This window comes from Cydia fagiglandana, chromosome 18, assembly GCF_963556715.1.
Source record: "Cydia fagiglandana chromosome 18, ilCydFagi1.1, whole genome shotgun sequence".
Taxonomy (NCBI): domain Eukaryota; kingdom Metazoa; phylum Arthropoda; class Insecta; order Lepidoptera; family Tortricidae; genus Cydia; species Cydia fagiglandana.
Genome location: NC_085949.1, coordinates 11,297,473 through 11,319,183, shown reverse-complemented (window position 1 = coordinate 11,319,183; position 21,711 = coordinate 11,297,473). Strand labels below are relative to the sequence as shown.

Genomic DNA, 21,711 nt, shown 5'->3' with positions numbered 1-21,711 from the left:
ATTGCAGTTGTTAAAGATATTATAGTTCGTTTTTTTAGCATTAGAAAGAACTTGAAAGAAGGTACGCGATCTTGGCAGGTCTTTTATTTATTTATTTATTTATTTAAACTTTATTGCACAAAACATAAAAATAATGTACAAATGGCGAACTTAATGCCTAATGGCATTCTCTACCAGTCAACCATCGGGCCAAACAGAGACATGTAAAAATGGTGCAAGGAGAACAGAGGCATTTATTAGAACATTGGAAAACAACTGAACAACGAACAACTAATAATTCTGATAAACTACATATAGAATACACAAATAACTTAATTAAAAACGCTTCTTCTTTTAATTGAAAAACGCTTTTTAAAAATTAATAACTATTACTTATGAAAGCAGAAGAATATACATGATCGTATTAGATTCATAATTGTTACATATTTGCCGTAACTTATTTTTAAAATGTGTTTTTCAATTAAAAGACACATCACGACTGTTTACCTAATTTCGAATGCTAAAAAAAACGAAGTATAGCAATTATCTCTTTCTAATAACCTCGTGTAAGACCCAACATATAAAGGTTCTAATTTTTTATTTGTACCTTATTCTATAAGTAAATTGGAACGAATTTCGTTTGTTTTGCAAAGCAATGAAACAAAAGAAATGCTACTCTATTTAGTTCATGAAATGTTCAAATTAGAATGCACGATTATGTACATTGTAATGTACATTAAGGGTCGGTTGCACCAAACTGTTCGTATCGTTAAAGAGTTCGCTAAATTTTTAGTGCCAGTTGCACCAACCACATTTGACAGACTGATCATCGTCAGCCGGCGCGCCCCGCGCCTTTACTATGAAACTTTCCATACATAAAAATTTAGCGAACTCTTTAACGTTCGTAACAGTTTGGTGCAACCGACCCTTAGTCTCAGGAGGTTAAGTTGGTCAAAACTATAGTCGCACCAATAAAAGTCTGCAGCGGATTATTAGCCCCAGCAGTGTAAGTGTCATTTATAAGTCATAATTTCATAGAAGTTTGACTTTTAAAATGACACTCGCCCTGCGTGGGCTATCAAAATCGCTGCAGACTTTTCACGGTCTGACTCTATTAACTTTGGCAAATCGTATTTTCGTTAGAATTAGGACTCGGAGTAATTAACAATGGAGCCGCCATTAACAGGCATTCCACTCTGTCGAAAATAGGCGGCCAATGGTCAACCATATGTAGGTATGGACTGACGTTTATCTGACATGACGTACCTATACATTTGATGTGCCCCTACCCCGTAAAAAACGGCAGACTATTTTGTACCGAAAATTTTAGACATGGCGTCTCCGTTGTTAATTACTCCGAGAATTAGGAAGATAAACCTACACGGTATGTATGTTACATACATAAACATTACAAATAAAAGTAATTAAAAAAAAAACAAATCATTATTATTCATAATTTTATTTCATACTATTTTTCACGTAACAAAAATATTCAGATCATTTTATATAGAAATTATTCAACGTCCAATAACGACGGTACATTTTAACACATTATTTATTATGATTTCATTTTAAGCGACACAATTTAAGTGCAGGGTACAAAGTGTGAAGCACAAACATAATAGGTGTATCTAATAATTATTCATATACCAGAAAACATTTTACTGTATGAAAATAAGTTATTTGCGAAACTATTACAATAGGAAAAAATCTGTAAGACTTTCTGTGAAATCGACTCTTACGCGGTTATCAAACAGCCGGCCTAGCCAAGGTTACAATCGCTATCGCTTCGATAACGAAAAGCATTATGTCTCTCTATCACTCTTCCATATAAGTACGACAGTGACAGTTGCGTTTCGATCGCTACGGAGCGTAAGCGATCGGCGTCTTGGCTACGCGGCCTGATACGAATTCGCCCGTCGCCCCCTTGTGCGAAGGGGACACACGTGCAGAGCACTGTGTCGCTCACACACCGGAGAGGCGTTCGGATCCGTATACAATAATAATCTAATCGAATCGATTGAGACATTATTCATAGTAAATTACTAATTATTGCACGGTGTCATGGTAAAATAATTAGGTACTTGGTTATACATAGTTTCCATACGGAGTTCAGTATATGATGGTCGTTCTTGTCTACGTGACAACGTGATAAAACGCTGTCCGTCACTTTCAATCGCGGTTTGCTAAAAAGTGACGGTTATTTTGTCACGTGGATAAAGCCATCCATAATTCCCTCTTAAGGCCCGAGGTCCTACCTATAGTACTTATTCAGTTCAATGAAATTTAAATCATATTCGATTAGAACAGAGTTGCTTTTGCTTTAGTTTTTGAACAATGCAAAATCAACTCTATTTCCTACAGTGTAGGTACAAATTTCTGTGGCAAATTTTGCGTTTTTCATTTGTATGGCTGGGCCTTATGAGGACACGCCTGCAGTAGGTATCAGAATTTAGTATGAATACTTGGGTTACGGTCTCACTGACAGAAGACTATTTTGGGGTTATTAGACAACATATAAAGCTGTGATCATTTTAAAAAATGAACAAAATATTCCCGATTTGATCTTTGGCATACAACCAAAATATATAAAAGTTGACTAGGCTGGTTACTCAAGAGATGTTATTAGTTTCCTTATAGATTGACCACTGGTAACGCTAAAGAAATGTTGTTTATTCCATTGACTTATATATCTAAGGACTGGCCTTACGGGCACTAAAAATGGTACTAGTTCAGCGGTGTCATTCACGAATTCCAGCCAGTCGTGCAGTAAAACACAACTAATTGCAACCAATAGCACGCGTGATGCGAACTCATCAACCAATCGCGTTGTAGCGGTGTCACACCGCTGTACTGGCCCCTGTCATGTCTCATTATTATTGCCCGTAAGGCCACTCCCTAGATATCTATGTCAATGGTTTATTCACAATTTATGCAAGAATTTCAAAATACATTCGTGTATCATAACATCACATTACATTGCCCAGAGTACGTACGTACGTACAAGTACGGTACAAGGTACGTAGATGAAATGATTGAGCTCTCAAGGATAGTGGCAACTTTTATATAGCTTTAAGTAGACCATAGTCTAATAAAACATGGTCTCCTCTTCCCAGAGTGACACAAGCCTACGTCACAATAACATGGCCGCTATATATAGCGCTATCGCATATTATCATAGCGCTGTCGCATGATGACGTAGGCTTGTGTCAGTCAGGTGACCTAGAAAAGACGGGAAGAGAGTACCAGGCGGAGTATATTATTATACCATGAAGTAGACCATGAAAATATTTTCCTCTTGTTCAATATAACGGCCTCCTATTCAAAATACTATGGTGGTTTGTTCTTTTTAGGATCGTAGGTGCAGCCAGCATCAAATGTGACATCATTCAAAAGGGTACTTTTTATTGTCTGACTAGGCACTATTTCCATAAAGATTGAATTTGAAATCAACCTTATCGACAACCGTCAATGGGGTACCTTTTGGTTGAAAACGTCACAAAAATTACAAAGTGGCCAAATATATCGTAACACATATGTGACGCCCCACGGGTAAAGGTACCTTATGGCGGTTGGCGCTTACGCTACTATTAACGCAGCTCCAATATTATTGCGCCGCTATGCGACGTAAGCGCCAGCCGTTCTGACTGTACCTTACTATACCTGTACATTCTGACTGTACCTTAGAGCGGATATTATATTTATTATATAAAATTTGAAGAAGAAATAATACATTCATATCTACTCCAATAAAAAGCCCACAATACTTTACCTAAAGGTTAGGTACAATGACTAATCCCATCTAAATTAGGTATAATATTATGTCTATATCTAGCAGACGAATATTTTAAATCACATCTAATAAGAAGGTTAATATCTCCCTCAAATCCGTTTGGCCTAACAGGCTTAAGGTAGAAGTACTAGTGCTCGACGCTGCGCTAGTTAGTATTCGACATGGGCACTTTATGTCAAAGCACAGAATAAATAATAGTACTAGGTACAGAAGACACACTCTCTAACAAAACTCGTCTGTCACGATCAGCACAGATATGCCCGCTAGGTGGCGACAGCGCCCCGCGCGGCTTATGGCAAACCCCAAAATTGGGGTCCAATAGATTGTACTTTTAGCTACCTGTAGCAAAGCAACGAAATCGCGGAGTGAGCCACGCCTGGTCAAAGTGACAAGGATTAAATTTGAATACAGACAAATCTTCGCCATTCAAATTTAACCTATATTACTTTGACATAAAGTGCCCATGTCGAATACTAGTGCAGCGTCGAGAACTAGTACTTCTACCTTATATATGTCGCAGTAAGATAGATATAGCCGTTATATAGTTATAACCCTAGGGATATAATTATATGACGTAACATAGTTATACGAAAGCGATTCATTACTATCTTACTAGGTATATAACTATAATACGGCTTTAGTTTAGTGATATAGTTATATTACTGGATTAAGTTTAGTGATATAGTTATATTACTGGATTAAGTTTAGTGAAATAATTGTAGGTAGGAGTGCAGCGGTGCGGCGGAGGTATAGTTATATCCCTAGGGATATAGTTATATGCCGTATAATACTTTTTAGCAATATTACGTAAAAGTACAGGTCGATTCATGAAAGCTGGCGCGAGATTTCTACTGAGTGACAGCTATTTTCATTGAATTTCTGTCAAATCTCGCGCCAGCTTTCGTGAATCGATCGCAATGCCTCATAAACCCTTAAAAATAGCAGCATGAAAATATATATAATAGTTATCTTACTAGGAATATGATTATAATACGGCATACAACTATATCCCTAGGGATATAACTAAACCTCTGCCACACTGCCGCACTCCTAATACCTACAATTACTATCTTACTAGGAATATGATTATAATACGTAGTTACGTACTATACGGCATATAACTATATCCCTAGGGATATAACTATACCTCCGCCGCACCACTGCACTCCTACTTACAATTATTTCACTAAACTTAATCCAGTAATATAACTATATCACTAAACTAAAGCCGTATTATAGTTATATACCTAGTAACATAGTAATTAATCGCTTTCGTATAACTATGTTACGTCATATAATTATATCCCTAGGGTTATAACTATATAACGGCTATATCTATCTTACTGCGACATATATATATACGAATACAATCACCAACAACCGCCTTAAATTAAATATTAAATAGCAATTACAATTAATGGACAAACCAATCAATCAAAACACTTAATAGACTACTAAAAGCCAACAACATATTTAAAGTATTCTAACTATAACAATTGATTAGTATATTGTGCTGTTAGTATTTGCTAAATTATAGTATGTGACGTTTCACGGTAAAAGGTACCTTATGGTGGTTGGCACTTACGTCACATAGCGCCACAATAATATTGGAGCGGCGTTAATAATAGCGTAAGCGCCAACCGCCATAAGGTACCTTTACCCCTAGGACGTCACATATAAACGTTTCGCTGTTTCTGTTTGTAATGTATATACGTCGGGTGACAAGCAAAAGTCACTAAGTACTATCAAAAAATTAAAGTAACAATGCACTTTATTACACTTGTAACACTGTTTGTTGTCCAATAATTTCAATGCTGTTAGTTCACTAACTAACAGCACAAGCAAAACTCACTAATTACCACCACAAGGGCATAGCCATAGTGAACCATATTAGTACTCAAATAAGGTTAGTTTTTGTTTAATTATTTTTTAGTAATTAGTGAGTTTTGCTTGTCACCTGACGATGTATTCTGAAGAAAATTGAAAGAAAAACCCCCTTTTACAGAAACACTACAATTAATAATTTTGATTGGTGCGTTTTGTTCCGCGCTATTTCATGTAACGCTTTCCTACTTGTAATATTTTTTGACATTGGCATCAAGAGTACAATTTTTTTATTATTTTTATAGGAATGCGCTCTTTCGCGTATTTAACTTAACTTAGTAGAGACAGACCGAGAAAACTCTGCAGTGATTTTGATAGGCCACGCAGTGCAAGTGTCATTAAACGTCAAACTTCAATGAAATTATGACGTATGAATAACACTTGCACTGCGTGGGCTATCAATATCGTCGCAAACTTTTCTTGGTCTAACTCTATTATACTTTCGACTTACTATATTTTGGAAGCAAAATTACTATTATCACTAATTTATTCCAAAATTGAAGATTATATTTGCCACTGAAATTTGGAATGATAATTCCTATATATGTTTTCGTCAGCCGATTTTGACATATTGATTTACTCTTCCTTACAGCGCTAATTCCAATTATTATCATTTAAAGACGAATTTCAGTCACAGATAGAAGTCTAATAAGTAATAAATGTCCCTACCATACCAAAGGTCTAAACTCTGGTAAACCCCATAAAATACCATGTAATAGTAGATTGTTAACCAAGGGATGCCTTTCACCCGAGTTAAACACTCTACATTTCATTTCGAATACGAGGAAAGTAAAATATGTGTTTTATTTAAAAATACGACTAAGTATAATTTTTAAAGTATTTTTTTAGGGTACTTTCAATTAACAATTTAGGCAAAAATATCGTTATTTATGGAATGGGGAGAAAAATATTAAAATGGAAATTGTATAACAAATCCATTTATACCCGAATTTTAATTCCTTATCATAAATAAAAAATCGTACTTGGAACCTGAAATGCTCTGGTGAAGAAACCTTTTTCACAGCATGAGAAATGAAAAATAAATTTATTTGATCAGTTAGTATCGAAACCCCTTAGTTTTATACTAGAAGAAACATGAACCATTCCAAAAAACCTCATAAAATAAATAAAACAGGGCTATCCCACACATAATGGTACTGCTGAGCGTATCAATGGGACCATTCAAAAATACAAGACTAGATTACGACATACAATTATTTTCGAAACGCCCACCTTATGCAATATAAATTCCATTGGAACCGATATGTACATTCTTCCATTGCACATTATGACTTACATACGTTATGAACAGCTCATTCCATTGTTCTAACTGTAATTCATGGAATTTTATTATTCACTTGTTTATTTTTGTTATTAATAATATGTAGATAAATTAAAATAGATGTAACAATAGCACAAGTTCTCTGTTGTGCGTCGACGAACAGTGGCGTAGCTATATAGTTTGTTTTTTTTAGCATTAGTAAGATGGTTAGCGATCTTGACGTGTCTTTTAATTGAAAAAGGCTTTTGAAAAATCAGTAACTATTATTTATGAAAGCAGAAGTATATAAATGATCGTATTAGATTCATAATTGTTACATATTTGCCGTGACTTATTTTAAAGCTATTCTTAAAGCGTGTTTTTCAATAAAGACACTTCAAGATTGTTTACCTTATTTCTAATGCTAAAAAAACGAACTATGGGCGTGGGCAATGTGGGCCCTCGCCTTTAAGGGGGCCTAGCCGGAACTAGCCCTTTTTATTACCTTGGGGATACACATTTAGAGAAAAGGGCTTCGCAGATGCGACTTCGTCCACGACTAGGTTACTTCACGCTACGCCACTGCGTTTATTTAGTCTGGCATACCAATTTGTAACCAGGAAAAAAACAAACTTCAAATTTAATGAGGGATGGAAGGTGATGCGGTTTCAAATTTGCCGCTTTTTACACTGACAAAATTGGTTTGCCAGACTATAGACATACTGCGTATCAAATCAGATGGCCTAGCCAAGGTGACAATCGCTTGCGCTTCGCCATCGAATCGCTGTGTCTCTCTATCACTCTTCCATATTAGTGCAACAGTGACAGTTTCGTTTCGATCGCTACGCGGCCTGCTTCCAACATGTCATTTCCAATTTTTTGTCCATAGACAATTCGCTGTAAAATACACGTAATCTATAGTGTTGATAGCGGTGTGCGTGTAGTAAAAACCCTTGTAACAGTGTTAGAAGTAAACTAATTATCTTTGGAGGGCTGGATGGACCAGCCGAGGATACGGCGGTCGAAGCCGCAGCTGAAGAAGTTGATGTTTGGCGATATGTCCTCCGCCCACGCTACTGACGTCACCATGCGGCGGTGGCCCTGTGGATAAAAGAACAGTTTTATAGGACCGGGTAAATGATATAATACCTAAACCACAGAATAAATAATACTACTAGGTACAGAAGAATCTCTAACAAAACGCATCTGTTAAAAAAGTAGCCGAAAACTCCTCGCGTAATCACAACCCCTTATTGGTTTTAACGGTTATTAAAAAAGTTCGTATTTTCTGCTGCTCACGTCGCAGGGGATCTGTATCAAATATCAAATATCAACATTTATTCAGCAAATAGGCCACAAGGGCACTTTTACACGTCAACATTGAATTTACATAAAAGCAAAAATAATAACATCAACAATTTTATAAATTAAAACTAACAATTCAATCTAACGTATTACAATTACTAAGAGATGTATATGGTCTCTTAATGTCGAATTACATACAAAATACAGATAAAAAAACACACACAAAAAATCTATAATATTTAGAGGTGTAAATGTCTCTAGGTGTCAGAACTATAAGATTATATAGTTTATCAAGTTATCCTTAGAGATGTATAGGGTCTCCAAGAGTCAATATCCTGTATAATTAATACATTCATTAAAAGAAAAGAAACATACGAGAACAGAATGAGGCGTCTCACTGTAATTAATTAATAAAAGTTACTAAGTATAATAGCTCGTGTTAGCTTAACAGACCAGTCTCCACAAACAGCACCCGTTCACGAGTATGACGCGTATCTCAGCCATCGCCTCCCTCAACCTTCATTCGGGAAAGTGGCGACCCGATCAACAACGCCACCGTAAGCAAAGACTTTTAAGCGAGCATGACATGTTCAAGCTACCGGCCTATATTAATATTAAAATAGTAATAACATGTAGCTGTAAGACACGGCATTTTGTGCTCATATGTTACATAAAAAGACAGTAATATAGCTTCACATAATTACTAGCCTAAGTTGACTTAGAGATGTAAAGGTCTCTAAGTGTCAGAAACATTAAAAATATAGGTAAGTATGTACAATCAAAAATAAAAATCAAATAAATAAATATGTACTTAGAGATGTATAAGGTCTCCAAGTGTCCAAAACTAAAATTAAATTAAACAATATAATCAAGCGAGAACATCATTGTCTCATGTGTCAATTCTACTGGACACTAGCATATTTAATTCAGTGTAAAAAAAAAAACAATATTTATTTAATTCTTATTATACTAATGAAACCAATCAAGCTACCTGCTTAAAAGCATCTCTATCGTTTATAAAATCATTTACAGTGTAGTACGCCTTACATAACAAGGAGTGCTTAATGTGCGACTTAAATTTGTGAAGTGGTAAATTCACTACATCAGTGGGGACTTTGTTATAAAAACGTGTACAGTTCCCGACGAAAGACGTACTAACCTTACGGAGGCGGTGGGCGGGCACGGCAAGTTTATGTTTGTTTCTAGTGTTATAGTTATGGATATCACTGTTAACCTTGAATTCGTGGATGTTTTTCCGAACATACATAATATTCTCTAGTATGTATTGAGATGCAACGGTAAGAATGTTAACTTCTTTGAATTTCTCTCTTAGGGATACTCGAGCGCCCAGTCCATAGATGGAACGTACAGCTCGTTTTTGCAGCACAAATATTGTCTGAATATCTGCCGCTTTTCCCCACAACAGAATTCCATAAGACATAACACTATGGAAGTAACTATAGTATACCAGCCTGGCCGTCTCTACGTTTGTCAGCTGTTTGATTCTCCTCACTGCATAGGCTGCTGAACTAAGTTTTCCGGCTAGAGTGCCTATATGTGCATGCCATTGCAGTTTGGAGTCTAAAGTGACTCCCAGGAAAACAGTTCGGTCCTCAAATTCCAGCGTATCACCTTTTATTTTAATCTTGCCGTTATTTACCTGCTTGACGTTAGGTAGCGTAAACTTGATGCATTTGGTTTTCTTGGCGTTCAAAAGCAAATTGTTTGCCGTAAACCAGTTTACAATGGTAGATAGCGCGTCATTAATGCTCTCGAAGCTATTTTCCTTTCTGTCCACTTTAAATATAAGGGAAGTGTCATCTGCAAATAACACTATATCATGTCTATCTTGCACAACTTTTGGTAAGTCATTAATGTATACCAAAAACAGGAAGGGACCAAGAATTGAACCTTGAGGCACTCCGAGGGCTACCGGGGACCCCGCCGATTGAGTTCCATTAATAACTACTCGCTGAGTTCTATCCGAAAGGTACGATGAGACCAGGTCAAGGGCACTAGCTTTTATCCCATAGCGGCTTAATTTTCTCTTTAAATTTTCGTGATCAACGCAATCAAATGCCTTTGACAGATCACAGAAAATTCCAACAGCATCTTGAGCTTTTTCCCAAGCATCAAAGATGTGTTTTAGAAGTACCGCACCGGCGTCAGTAGTTGATCGACCTTTGGTGAAACCAAATTGATTGCTATCAAGCAGTTTGTTTCTGTTGAAATGTGACAATAGTTGATTCAGAATAAGTTTCTCGAACACTTTGCTTAATGCCGGTAGTATTGAAATCGGTCTAAAGTTCGTGGGATCTGTTCTCGTTCCTGATTTAAACAGAGGGATAATTTTGCTATGTTTCATAATATCTGGAAAAATTCCAGCATCAATGCATCTGTTGAAAATCTCAGCTAAGTATGGTGTAATTGACTCAATGATGGAATCTAATACTTTGACAGACAGGCCCCAAAGATCTTCTGTTTTCTTTAAATTTAAAGACCTAAAAGTCTTAAGAACTATATTCGATGAGACATACGAAAATTTGAAGATTTCTGTACATTCTGCCACATTTGTCTTCAAAATTTCTTCAGCGACGTCTGGCGATGAATTAAGGGATCTTGTTGTTTCTACCGGGATATTCGAGAAAAACCGCTCAAAATGATCTGCTACTTCACGGTCGGAACTTACTAAAGTGTCAGCAATTCGTAGGTTGTAGTGCGGATCCTTCAGTTTACGTTTTCCAGTTTCATTACTGATAACTTGCCATACAGTTTTGACTTTATCGCTGGAATTTAGGATCTTTTTCGACAAATAATCGGCTTTAGCGGCGACACACAACATTTTAAAAGATTTAGAATAATTTTTGACGTACTCTAGAAATTCCGGGCTTTTATCAGTTGCCTTTAAATCATATAAGTCGTAGAGCCGGCGTCTTTTCTCGTGAATATCCGGTGTAGCCCAGTCGCTAAATTTAGTCTTAGCCTTGCCTTGCACCTTTTTCTGAATGAAACAGGCATCAAATTCCTTTTTAATACAATTAAACAACTCGGAACTCAAACAGTCAGGGTTTTCCTGGGTACATGAAAGACAACATAATTGTTTAGTAATATTACGATTGAATAAACCTAGGCGACTTTCGGAAATCGGCCTGCACAAAGTATCTTGAGGAATTTCTTCAGTTTTCCCGCTGAAAGAAGCTTTTAGTCCACAGTGGTCAGAACTTAGGTTGTTAATAACAGATTTACTAATCGCGTCATTATTACTAAAGATGTTATCTATACATGTAGCACTGGTTGCTGTGACTCGAGTGGGTTCACAAAATAAATTGACTAAATTGAAGGATTTAAAAGTATTTAGTAACCTTCCACATAATGGCGAATTTTCTAGCAAATTAATATTGAAATCACCACATACAATTATTTTTTTATGACTTCCAAAAACACTACTAAGTACTTCATCTATGACCGATTCGAATAAGTTATAGTCTGCCGATGGGGGCCTGTACACGCATATAATTATAAATTGTTCCAATTCAACACAAGAAAGTTCTATAAGGCGTTCCACTGACATGTCAACAATGTCTTTACGCTCCTTACTTTTTAAATTATGTTTTACCATTATCAATGACCCGCCGCGATTGCAAGATCTCCTAAAAAATGAACTTACTATACTATGATTATTGAAATTAAACATAAATTCATGATCTTTAAGCCAGTGCTCAGTTATACAGAGAATGTCAATATTCGAGTACTGTATAAACAAATCAATTTCGTGTTCCTTACAGGTAAATCCTTGGATATTTTGATGAACTAAGTTCAATAAATTGGTTTTACCAAACATACTAGCATCACAGTGATCAATATGAACGGAGCCGGCTGGTGCACACGTTGTCGTAGCGATTAGTTTAAATTCAAATCACCAGGCGGCTCCATCTCAAACCCTACGCTACCAAGGCGTAAAATACTACGCGACTTAAGGCTATTAGACGCCGTGCTAGCCACGACGGGGTCTTCAATATTATATGCTAACAGGTTAGCACACTCTACAAGACATCTTCTCGGTAGGTAGGTCCTCTTATGGGGCATAACAAAATCTTCTATAAATTTATTCGTATCAAAATACGAAATCGTACTACTGTACAAGGAAAGGTTATACAATAAAGAATTGTAATGAAATACCCTCTTATTGACCTTGCTCGACATTCTATAAGGGAGCGCACAGATAATTATTTTAGCAACCTCTCCCCGGTCAATCGCCGACAGCGTAGCGGATAATTTTAAGATATCTCGCTTAGTACAGTCTAAACTATTCCCTAATAAAACTACAAGCGTCGAGTCGCGGTCAAACTCGCCCGCAGAAATAGATTCGATCAAACGATCAACAGAGGCGCCCGGGTGACAGTGGTTGACGACGCCCTGCGACAAGCGCTGCGCCAGCAGCACGCCCAGGCCGGCGCCCACCTCGTCCGAGTACAGCAGCGTGCGGCGGCCGGCGGCGCGCGGGCGGCGCGGCGGCGGCGGCGGGGCCGCCCCGGACCCGAGGCGGGGCGGCGCTGGTGCTGGCGAGGGGAGGCCTAGCGGCGATGTATCTCCTATCTGTGTGTATCTGTCCCACGTGGCGGGATGGCGATGACCCTTGTGCTGCCCTTGGCTATTTGCTATTATTATACGGTGTAGTGGTTTGGCGATGAGCCCCGTGGTGCCCTTTTCACACACACCCTGTATCTCAGTAACACACCTGTCGGCTAGAGCGCGGCAGGCGAGCTAGCCGCTGCCCCTGCAGGTCGAACAGCCGCACTTGCCGGTTGTCGTGCGGGATGGCGATGATGCCGGTGCTGCTCACGCCGACCCGGTTCACGGACGAGTCGGAACGGATCGTGGCTAAGGCGCTGCGCATGTTACGGACGTCCCACACCTGTTAAAAGAATTATGTTGTTACATTTCAATAACTAATGTCTGGGAGACCGAGCTTTGCTCGGAAAACATATAACAGCTTTATAGCTTAAAAGCGTTTTCCCAGAGATAAGACCCAGCTAGATCGAATTATCGCCCCCTAAAACCCCCATATAGCATATTTCATCGAAATCGTTAGAGCCGTTTCCGAGATCCCCGAAATATAAATAAACAAGAATTGCTCGTTTATTAAAAGTATTAGATACCTAGTAATAGTAATAATTCTAGAAGAGATAGACAAGCTTGTTGATAGAGCTAGTTACTAACAGTCTATGTAACAAAACACTTACCTTTACTGAGCGATCATCAGATCCGGACACCACTTTATCTTCACGGGTAAAAACCGCAGAGGTAACACTCCTGTAAAGTAAATACTTCTATTAGAAAATAATATATGTTAATTTTATAAAACAAAAAATTAAGAAAAAAGCTGGTTATTCCCATTTCGCAATATGTCACTTACTCGGTGTGTCCCTGGAAGACGGACACGGAGTGTATGGGCTCGCGGAAGTCCCACAGTCGGAACGTGGTGTCCCGAGAGGCCGTCACTACGAGCCGAGAGCTGTGATGTGCGGACGCGTGTGTAAGTTCGTGGTCGTGTCCTGAAAAGAAAAATAAAACATTTCTTTGAATTACCTACACCGCACTAGTCTATAGGTAGTTATCCCATCTATCCTCACTGCAATTGGCGAGAGAGTCTCTAGATCTCTCAAGATGCTCTATCGCGCGATTTTTTATTTATGCGATGACCGCCTGATGGAAGGCGATCATCGCAGCCTATGGATGCCTTGAGCTCCGGAAGTACCTGTACCCCTGATTTAACCTATTTTGTTGTGTTGTGTTAACCTATTTTGAGGTACCCCATACTACAATGTCCACAATGTCCACTCCACTTATAGTTCGTAGCTTAGTAATAGAGCCCGGCGGCTAATCCTATTGTCTATTGTTAAGTAAAACCGCACGTACTACTTACCTGCAAAAAAGGGTCATAATTATTCTATTTGGCACCTGAGCGCGGGCTAGTCCAACGCTCAAAAAACCAGTGTAGGTGCGCTTTCCGATAACGCGCCTTTGTTACGCATCTCGATGACACATTTTAGACTCGTTCTGTAGTGTTCGACTCGCCGGCACTCAGTATCCGAAGTACTGTACGTTTTATGCAGGTAGTTGTGGCACGTGGCACGACCGGTTTTACTTAACAATAGACAATAGGATTATTTAGCTCGGGCTCTACTAGAAACCTACGAACTATACCATTTGTCAGCTCATTCTCCATACGACACCTTCAACTTTTATGGCCACATTGAAACTAATAATCACCCATGAGTATCTGCAGACAGTCCCCCGTCTCGACGTCGTACAGGTTGGCGGTGCGGTCCCACGAGGCCGTGATCACGTGGTCGCCGCCCGTCAGCCAGTCAGCGGCCACCACCACCCCGGAGTGTCCACCCAGCTCGGTCAGCGGCGTGCGCAGTACTTCGGGACGGTCGCTGCCTTCCCCGAGGCTTTCTTCGCCGCCGCCTTCTAATTCTTCTTCGGAGGACTGGCCGCGCTAGAAGGGAAATAGAACACAATAAAAAAATACATATTAACACATCCTGCAATAGGGAATATTACGCGAAACTCTGCGTAGGCGTCACTACCACTATCTGTCAAAAACTGGGGGTATCCGCGAAACAACAACATCGAAATTTCGTTATCTAACCTCTCTATCACTATTGCATATTCGAGCGATAAAGAGGCAGGTAACTAAATGTCGATTTTCGTGTTTCCCGGTAGGCCCTTGTTAACAAACCGCCTTGATGCATTAATGTCATATTTTATTGTCTGTGTAAACTTGTCAAAAAACAGTTTAAGGCACAGTATGTATAAGTTACTGTATGGTTTATTAGAGGAGCTAGTGCTGCACTCTGGCGGCAGAACATTGCAGTAATACTCCCTATTAAGGCGCGTCCAAATATGAGGCGATTGCCCATTGCACGCACGCGTCACATCATACGACGAAATGCACACTAAACGAAATGATCAACTAGCGATCCTCATCTAAAAAGGTCCGCGATTGCCAGAGGCGCATTCACCAGATCTTGACGCATCGTTACGCGATATGGTAAGGGTTCCTTACTGATATTGATTTGTAAGAGCCGAGGAACAGTTATTCGCCAGGTGCAGGTAACCAGTACGGAAGTTAACGGAGCCCTGACCCGTCTGGTTAGTAACTAGTAAGAGTAAGGGTCAGTACCGGCAGGTCCCAGTTGACAGCCGCCTGCAACACGCGGTGTTGTCCCCGCTGCTGGTGAGCGCGATGTCGCGGCTGGGGTGGAACCGGAGAGAGTTGACGGAGCCCTGACCCGTCTAGTTAGTGACTAGTAAGAGTAAGGGTCAGTACCGGCAGGTCCCAGTTGACGGCCGCCTGCCACACGTGCGCGGTGTTGTCGCCGCTGCTGGTGAGAGCGATGTCGCGGCTGGGGTGGAACCGGAGAGAGTTGACGGAGCCCTGACCCGTCTAGTTAGTGACTAGTAAGAGTAAGGGTCAGTACCGGCAGGTCCCAGTTGACGGCCGCCTGCCACACGTGCGCGGTGTTGTCGCCGCTGCTGGTGAGCACGATGTCGCGGCTGGGGTGGAACCGGAGAGAGTTGACGGAGCCCTGACCCGTCTAGTTAGTGACTAGTAAGAGTAAGGGTCAGTACCGGCAGGTCCCAGTTGACGGCCGCCTGCCACACGTGCGCGGTGTTGTCGCCGCTGCTGGTGAGAGCGATGTCGCGGCTGGGGTGGAACCGGAGAGAGTTGACGGAGCCCTGGCCCGTCTGGTTCGTAACTAGTAAGAGTAAGGGTCAGTACCGGCAGGTCCCAGTTGACGGCCGCCTGCCACACGTGCGCGGTGTTGTCCCCGCTGCTGGTGAGCGCGATGTCGCGGCTGGGGTGGAACCGGATGGAGTTGACGGAGCCCTGACCCGTCTGGTTAGTAACTAGTAAGAGTAAGGGTCAGTACCGGCAGGTCCCAGTTGACGGCCGCCTGCCACACGTGCGCGGTGTTGTCGCCGCTGCTGGTGAGCGCGATGTCGCGGCTGGGGTGGAACCGGAGAGAGTTGACGGAGCCCGCGTGACCAGTGTACTGGAGTAGGCACTTGCCCCACTCGACGCTCCATACGCATGCCGTGTGATCTGGTCGAATTAAATTAAGGAGATGATTTCAAAGTTTGGTGACAGGTTTTTGGTATTTAATAAAGATTATTCTCATATCCACTATTTACAATCCTGCACGAAACTGTCACTGTTTAGCCCAATGGTTGACTGGTAGAGAATGCCTCAAGGCGTTAAGTCCGCCAATTGTACTCTTTTTTTGTAAATTCGTGCAATAAGGTTTAAATAAATAAATATTAAGTTTCATTTACACTTGCATCAAAATGAACTGAATAATATATGAATTTTTCGATTTCCATATTCTTATAAATTTTCAGGGACAAGAGAATAACAGCTTTAATTTAGGTACTATTTTACCTGTGTGTACAATAGGCTACATTCCTACTAGTCAAAACAGCTTCTTTTTTAGAACTGTCAAAACGATTTTCTAATATGGAATTTATATGAAAACGAATGTAGTGACGTCACGGTAAACTCACCTACTTTTTATATTTCAATCTGATTTATTAAATACAAATTGTGTTTAAAAATAGCTGCTATCTATGTTTTACTCATAATTATCTGGTGCTTTATTTCGTGCACGGTTTGAAATAATTTATTTTAAGTACAGGAAACATCCCTATCATTACAGTTATCTGTATGTTATTTGTTAAAGATCCCTCACATATGATTGTAAAATTGTATACCAGTATAAATTTTATACAAATTGACGGCATTTAATATCGGTATCTCGGCTACAAATGTATTTTTTTGCATTTTATTCAGCTCATCTGATACCTCATTATCCTTGCCTAAATACTATTCTAGAATATCAAAGACATATTGCGAAAGCAAGCCAATGATTTTGAGTTTTACCAGTAACAATCTATGGTTAGGGTTGATAGCTTCAATGCATTGACTTTGTTTACCCATAAATACTAGAACAAATTCAACAAATATGCCAAAAAATAAAACTCACCTGCTGAAGCTGTCCCAATAAGCGCCTGTCCCGGCCTAGCCGAGGACACGTCCCAGATGCCATCCTTGTGTCCGGTGAACTCCCGGACTAGCTGACAGTTGTATGTCGGTGCTTTGAAGCTGGACACAATCTTGCTCGTCTGCACTCGCAGCTTGTGGCTCGCTTTCACTTTCTGGGAGTTGCTTTGGGATACTAAAGATAAAAAATTTACAGTAACTAGCTGCCCAGGACCGGAGTCAATGGAAAAAAGATTCGAGCCCTACACCCGAGCAGGTTGTAACAGGATATAAAGAAGAAGACAGTAAACAGCAAACTACTTGATCAAATTACCTTCACTATGCCATAGGGCAGATACGCTATAGGACGGAAATAATTTTAGTGACCATGTGCACTATCACTGTGTACTTTGAAAATATTTTAAGCTATATTGTACATATTTTTTTAATATATTTTGGTTAAAAACGTAATTGATACTAGATTAAGCACCTACTGACAAGAGTTTAAATATTCAGAGACCAATAGACAGTTTTAAAACTGAATGTTATACCTACAAACAGTTTACTAATAGCAACTACAGCTTAAACTTATGATCACTATAAACATGGGGGGACAGACATATAATTAGAATTCTTATCTCTCCTCTTAGAACAGCTGTTTCAAGTGGAGTAATAATAATATATTAACCATTAGAAAAGATAAGAACTTCAAACCAACATGATTAATGAATGGGAGCGAAGTCGTTGCGTGCACGCGGCGAGACCGTTGCGCACTCGTAGCGTGCTCGCGGCGATACTCGTGAACGGGTGCTGTTTGTGGAGACTGGTCTGTTTAAGCTAACACGAGCTATTATACTTATTAACTTAATTTTTATTAATTAATTACAGTGAGACGCCTCATTCTGTTCTCGTATGTTTCTTTTCTCTTAATTAATGTATTAATTATACAGGATATTGACTCTTGGAGACCCTATACATCTCTAAGGATAACTTGATAAACTATATAATCTTATAGTTCTGACACCTAGAGACATTTACACCTCTAAATATTATAGATTTTTTTTCGTGTGTTTTTTTATCTGTATTTTGTATGTAATTCGACATTAAGAGACCATATACATCTCTTAGTAATTGTAATACGTTAGATTGAATTGTTAGTTTTATTTTATAAAATTGTTGATGTTATTATTTTTGCTTTTATGTAAATTCAATGTTGACGTGTAAAAGTGCCCTTGTGGCCTATTTGCTGAATAAATGTTGATGTTTGATGTTTGATACCGTTGCGCACTCGTGGCGTGCTCGCGGCGAGACCGTTGCGCACTCGTGGCGTACTCGCGGCGAGACCGTTGCGCACTCGTGGCGTGCTGGCGGCGAGACCGTTGCGCACTCGAGGCGAACTCGCTATGCGCTCGCCTCGCATTCAACTCGCTCGTAAATCGCTAGTGTGGCCCCGCTCTTACTTAATAAATGAACCTTGGATAAAAATTAATAATTTCACTTACATTTGGTTTTAGAAGTTTTCCCCGCAGCTTCAAATTCAATGTAATCTGGATTCTGCTTGTCCCCCAGATAACTCTCCCTCTCCAGTTTTTCACTTAATATGTCTATCTTCTCTTGTACTGGGAACAAACCGGACATATTTTATTTACAAGTGTTTGACTTGCTTTAATATAAATGAAGACAACTAATGTATTAAGAAAATTATGAAAATGGTTTTGTTGTGAGTTTTCCGTCGGTACAAGTTGAAATCTGCTTTGCAAGTAGCTGAAAGTAGCATGCATCAGTTACTCAGTACAATGTAACTCCATGCAATTATTTTAAGAGCAACACTTTTCACTGATTATTAGTAGGTCTTATTTCTATGCAATAGAGTTCACAAAGAGTCATTTAACTTGATGATGCTATGTACCAGTCTTGAAAAGAAAAATTAGTATTAGTATAATTTTATGATTGTTATATATATATAGATTTAAAAAAAAAGTAGGTGGGTGCAAGATAACAATACCAAGTGCAATAAATACTTTGGTTTTACTGTATGACTTTACATATAGTTGTTCAAACAAATTTGTCTGTCGGTAAGAACCAGGAAAACTATACTCATCTTTTTCTTTTGGGTGCTAGTACTAGTGTGTGACAAAGATAGTATGATTCTCTCTGTCTATGATTGAAATGAGACAGTCCTTTGACAAACTATATGTCTTAAAAGTAAACAAACAATTAATTTTGCCTAAAGATGGGTATGGTTAGATAAGACTTAAGTACTTCAGGATGGCAAGGGCAACCACTTGAAAACATTATTGATGTTAAAAGCGTACACGTGCTGACGGCGGGAAATGTTGAACTGGCATGAATAAAATATGAGAACTGGTTTATTAGCTAATATGACCTTCAGCAAATCAGCATTCACAACAACATAGAAAAAAACCGGGCAAGTGCGAGTCTGACTCGCGCACGAAGGGTTCCGTACCATAAAGCAAAAAAAAAACAAAAAAAAGCAAAAAAAAAAACGGTCACCCATCCAAGTACTGACCCCTCCCGACGTTGCTTAACTTTGGTCAAAAATCACGTTTGTTGTATGGGAGCCCCATTTAAATCTTTATTTTATTCTGTTTTTAGTATTTGTTGTTATAGCGGCAACAGAAATACATCATCTGTGAAAATTTCAACTGTCTAGCTATCACGGTTCGTGAGATACAGCCTGGTGACAGACGGACGGACGGACGGACGGACGGACGGACAGCGAAGTCTTAGTAATAGGGTCCCGTTTTACCCTTTGGGTACGGAACCCTAAAAATGAATTAATCACTATACAGCTATGATCATACACTAATATTAACTTTCGTTTCTTATGTCTCTATTTTCGATATAAATAATAATTAAATAAAGGGCAAGATAATTGAATAAGAATATTGAAAATTTTTGTATTCCCAACAAATTTTTGTGTAACAAATCTTGAGTTAATACCATTTGTATACATTCAAGACTCAAATTCAATTAATTAGCAACTATGATTCAAAAGAATTTGTAGTTAGAAAACATTGAACGAGTAGCAAGGTTAAGAACTCATCAAATTAAATAGTCTCAATATAATCAGTAAACTAGGACTTGAATGGCTAAAATGAGGTCAGCCAAAACCAAATAACACTGGTTACAGCACGCAAAGTTCCTGAAATCACATGATATACCCCGACTATTAGGTAGAGGTAGGTAGATATACTTACGATTTAAGTTTTCCGTGTACAAAAGATCAAACTCTTTCTCTATCTGAGAAAATAGCTCATGAAGTCGAGACCTAAATACTGGCGGGATAGATGTTTCAGAGTCTTCCATTTTGAGATAACTAGGTAAGTTTCCATCTGTTCCTTCGGTTAGTGCTTGCAGTCTTCGTTTACTAGATTTCATGGTCAAAATTGAAGAGTACACAGCAGGTTGCCTTCCGATATCACATTACGGACATGGTATTTGATGCGATCAGTTTGCACACCAATAACTTCATGGATAATTTAATGCAATAGTATTAAAAGTGGAGTGAAAATTGATTCTTTTCCGAACTAAATAAAATTGGTTATCACTCAAATCAAAATACGACGATCTCGTTCGTTTCACAATTGATTTACTGACATTTCATACACTGTGTTGCAAGTTATGAATATGAATTAGAAATTTATAAAATTTTAAGGGATGTCCTTTATACTCTGTCAAGCCATTTTCGTCAGTAGAAAAGAGCGGCAAATTGGAAAAATGTAGGCGCGAAGAGTGATCGTCGCATAGAAAATATGGATTTCGTGCCTTTTTCTACTGACAAACTTGTTTGACTGTCTATAATAAAATCGAATCACATTATGATGACTATGGAACTCCCTCCCTGTCGAGTTAAGACGTTCTCAATCTATTACCTCCTTCAAATCAAACCTTAAGGAATACTACCTTTCCCTACCTTAGTTTTTCATTTTTATAATATTGACACTGTTGTTTCTTTATTTAATATATACTTTTTATGTATGTCTATGTATGTTTATGGTTATACGTATTTAAGTATGTTTATCTATAGTAATATTTTGTATTGTTAAGTTATATTCAATTCGACTTTTCATATTTTTTTCTTTGCGCCACCTACCGTATATTCTAATTCTTATGTCTCCGATACCCAAAGGTTGTCTGGAAGAGATCGCTCTTAAGCGATAAGACCGCCTGTTGTTACCTCTACTGTCTTTGTTTATGTTATTGTCCATTTATTGTAAACTACGTGTATGTGAGGTGTGCAATAAAGAGTATTGTATTGTATTGTATTGTATTGTATGATAAAAAGAACAGAAAAATTGTATCGTCTGGATGGGATATTACATATACTTGGTCAAGCAGATCTTGTCAGTAGAAAAAGGCGGCAAATTTGAAAAATGTAGGCGCGAAGGGTTATCGTCTCATAGAAAATTTGAATTT

At 38.9% G+C, this 21,711-nt stretch overlaps 1 protein-coding gene across 2 annotated transcripts; it reads right to left on the bottom strand.

The window, feature by feature from the left end:
- Positions 1-1,422: 1,422 nt before the first annotated feature.
- LOC134673136 (WD repeat-containing protein 37) lies at positions 1,423-20,882 on the bottom strand. 2 transcript variants are annotated; one of them, XR_010099421.1, is made up of 10 exons: positions 20,493-20,882; positions 18,774-18,890; positions 17,276-17,467; positions 16,166-16,338; positions 14,496-14,727; positions 13,639-13,777; positions 13,466-13,535; positions 12,961-13,137; positions 5,141-8,018; positions 1,423-3,899 (listed from the first exon to the last, which is right to left on the bottom strand). XR_010099421.1 is itself a non-coding variant. In XM_063531077.1 (9 exons), exons 1-9 carry the CDS (start codon positions 20,671-20,673, stop codon positions 7,893-7,895), a joined length of 1,407 nt encoding a protein of 468 aa, XP_063387147.1. In that variant the 5' UTR covers positions 20,674-20,882; the 3' UTR covers positions 1,423-7,892. The 2 variants fall into 2 exon arrangements, 1 of the variants encoding a protein (XP_063387147.1); XM_063531077.1 differs by having other exon boundaries at positions 1,423-8,018.
- Between the last annotated feature and the right edge of the window lie 829 nt (positions 20,883-21,711).

Coding starts and splice junctions, on each gene's coding strand:
- LOC134673136 (XM_063531077.1), bottom strand. CDS start 20,673: ATGAAATCTAGTAAACGAAGACTGCAAGCACTAACCGAAGGAACAGAT. Junction 14,728..16,165: donor CCGTCAACTGGGACCTGCCG/GTACTGACCCTT, acceptor TTTCCCTTCTAG/CGCGGCCAGTCCTCCGAAGA. Junction 8,019..12,960: donor TGCCGCGCTCTAGCCGACAG/GTGTGTTACTGA, acceptor TTTTATCCACAG/GGCCACCGCCGCATGGTGAC.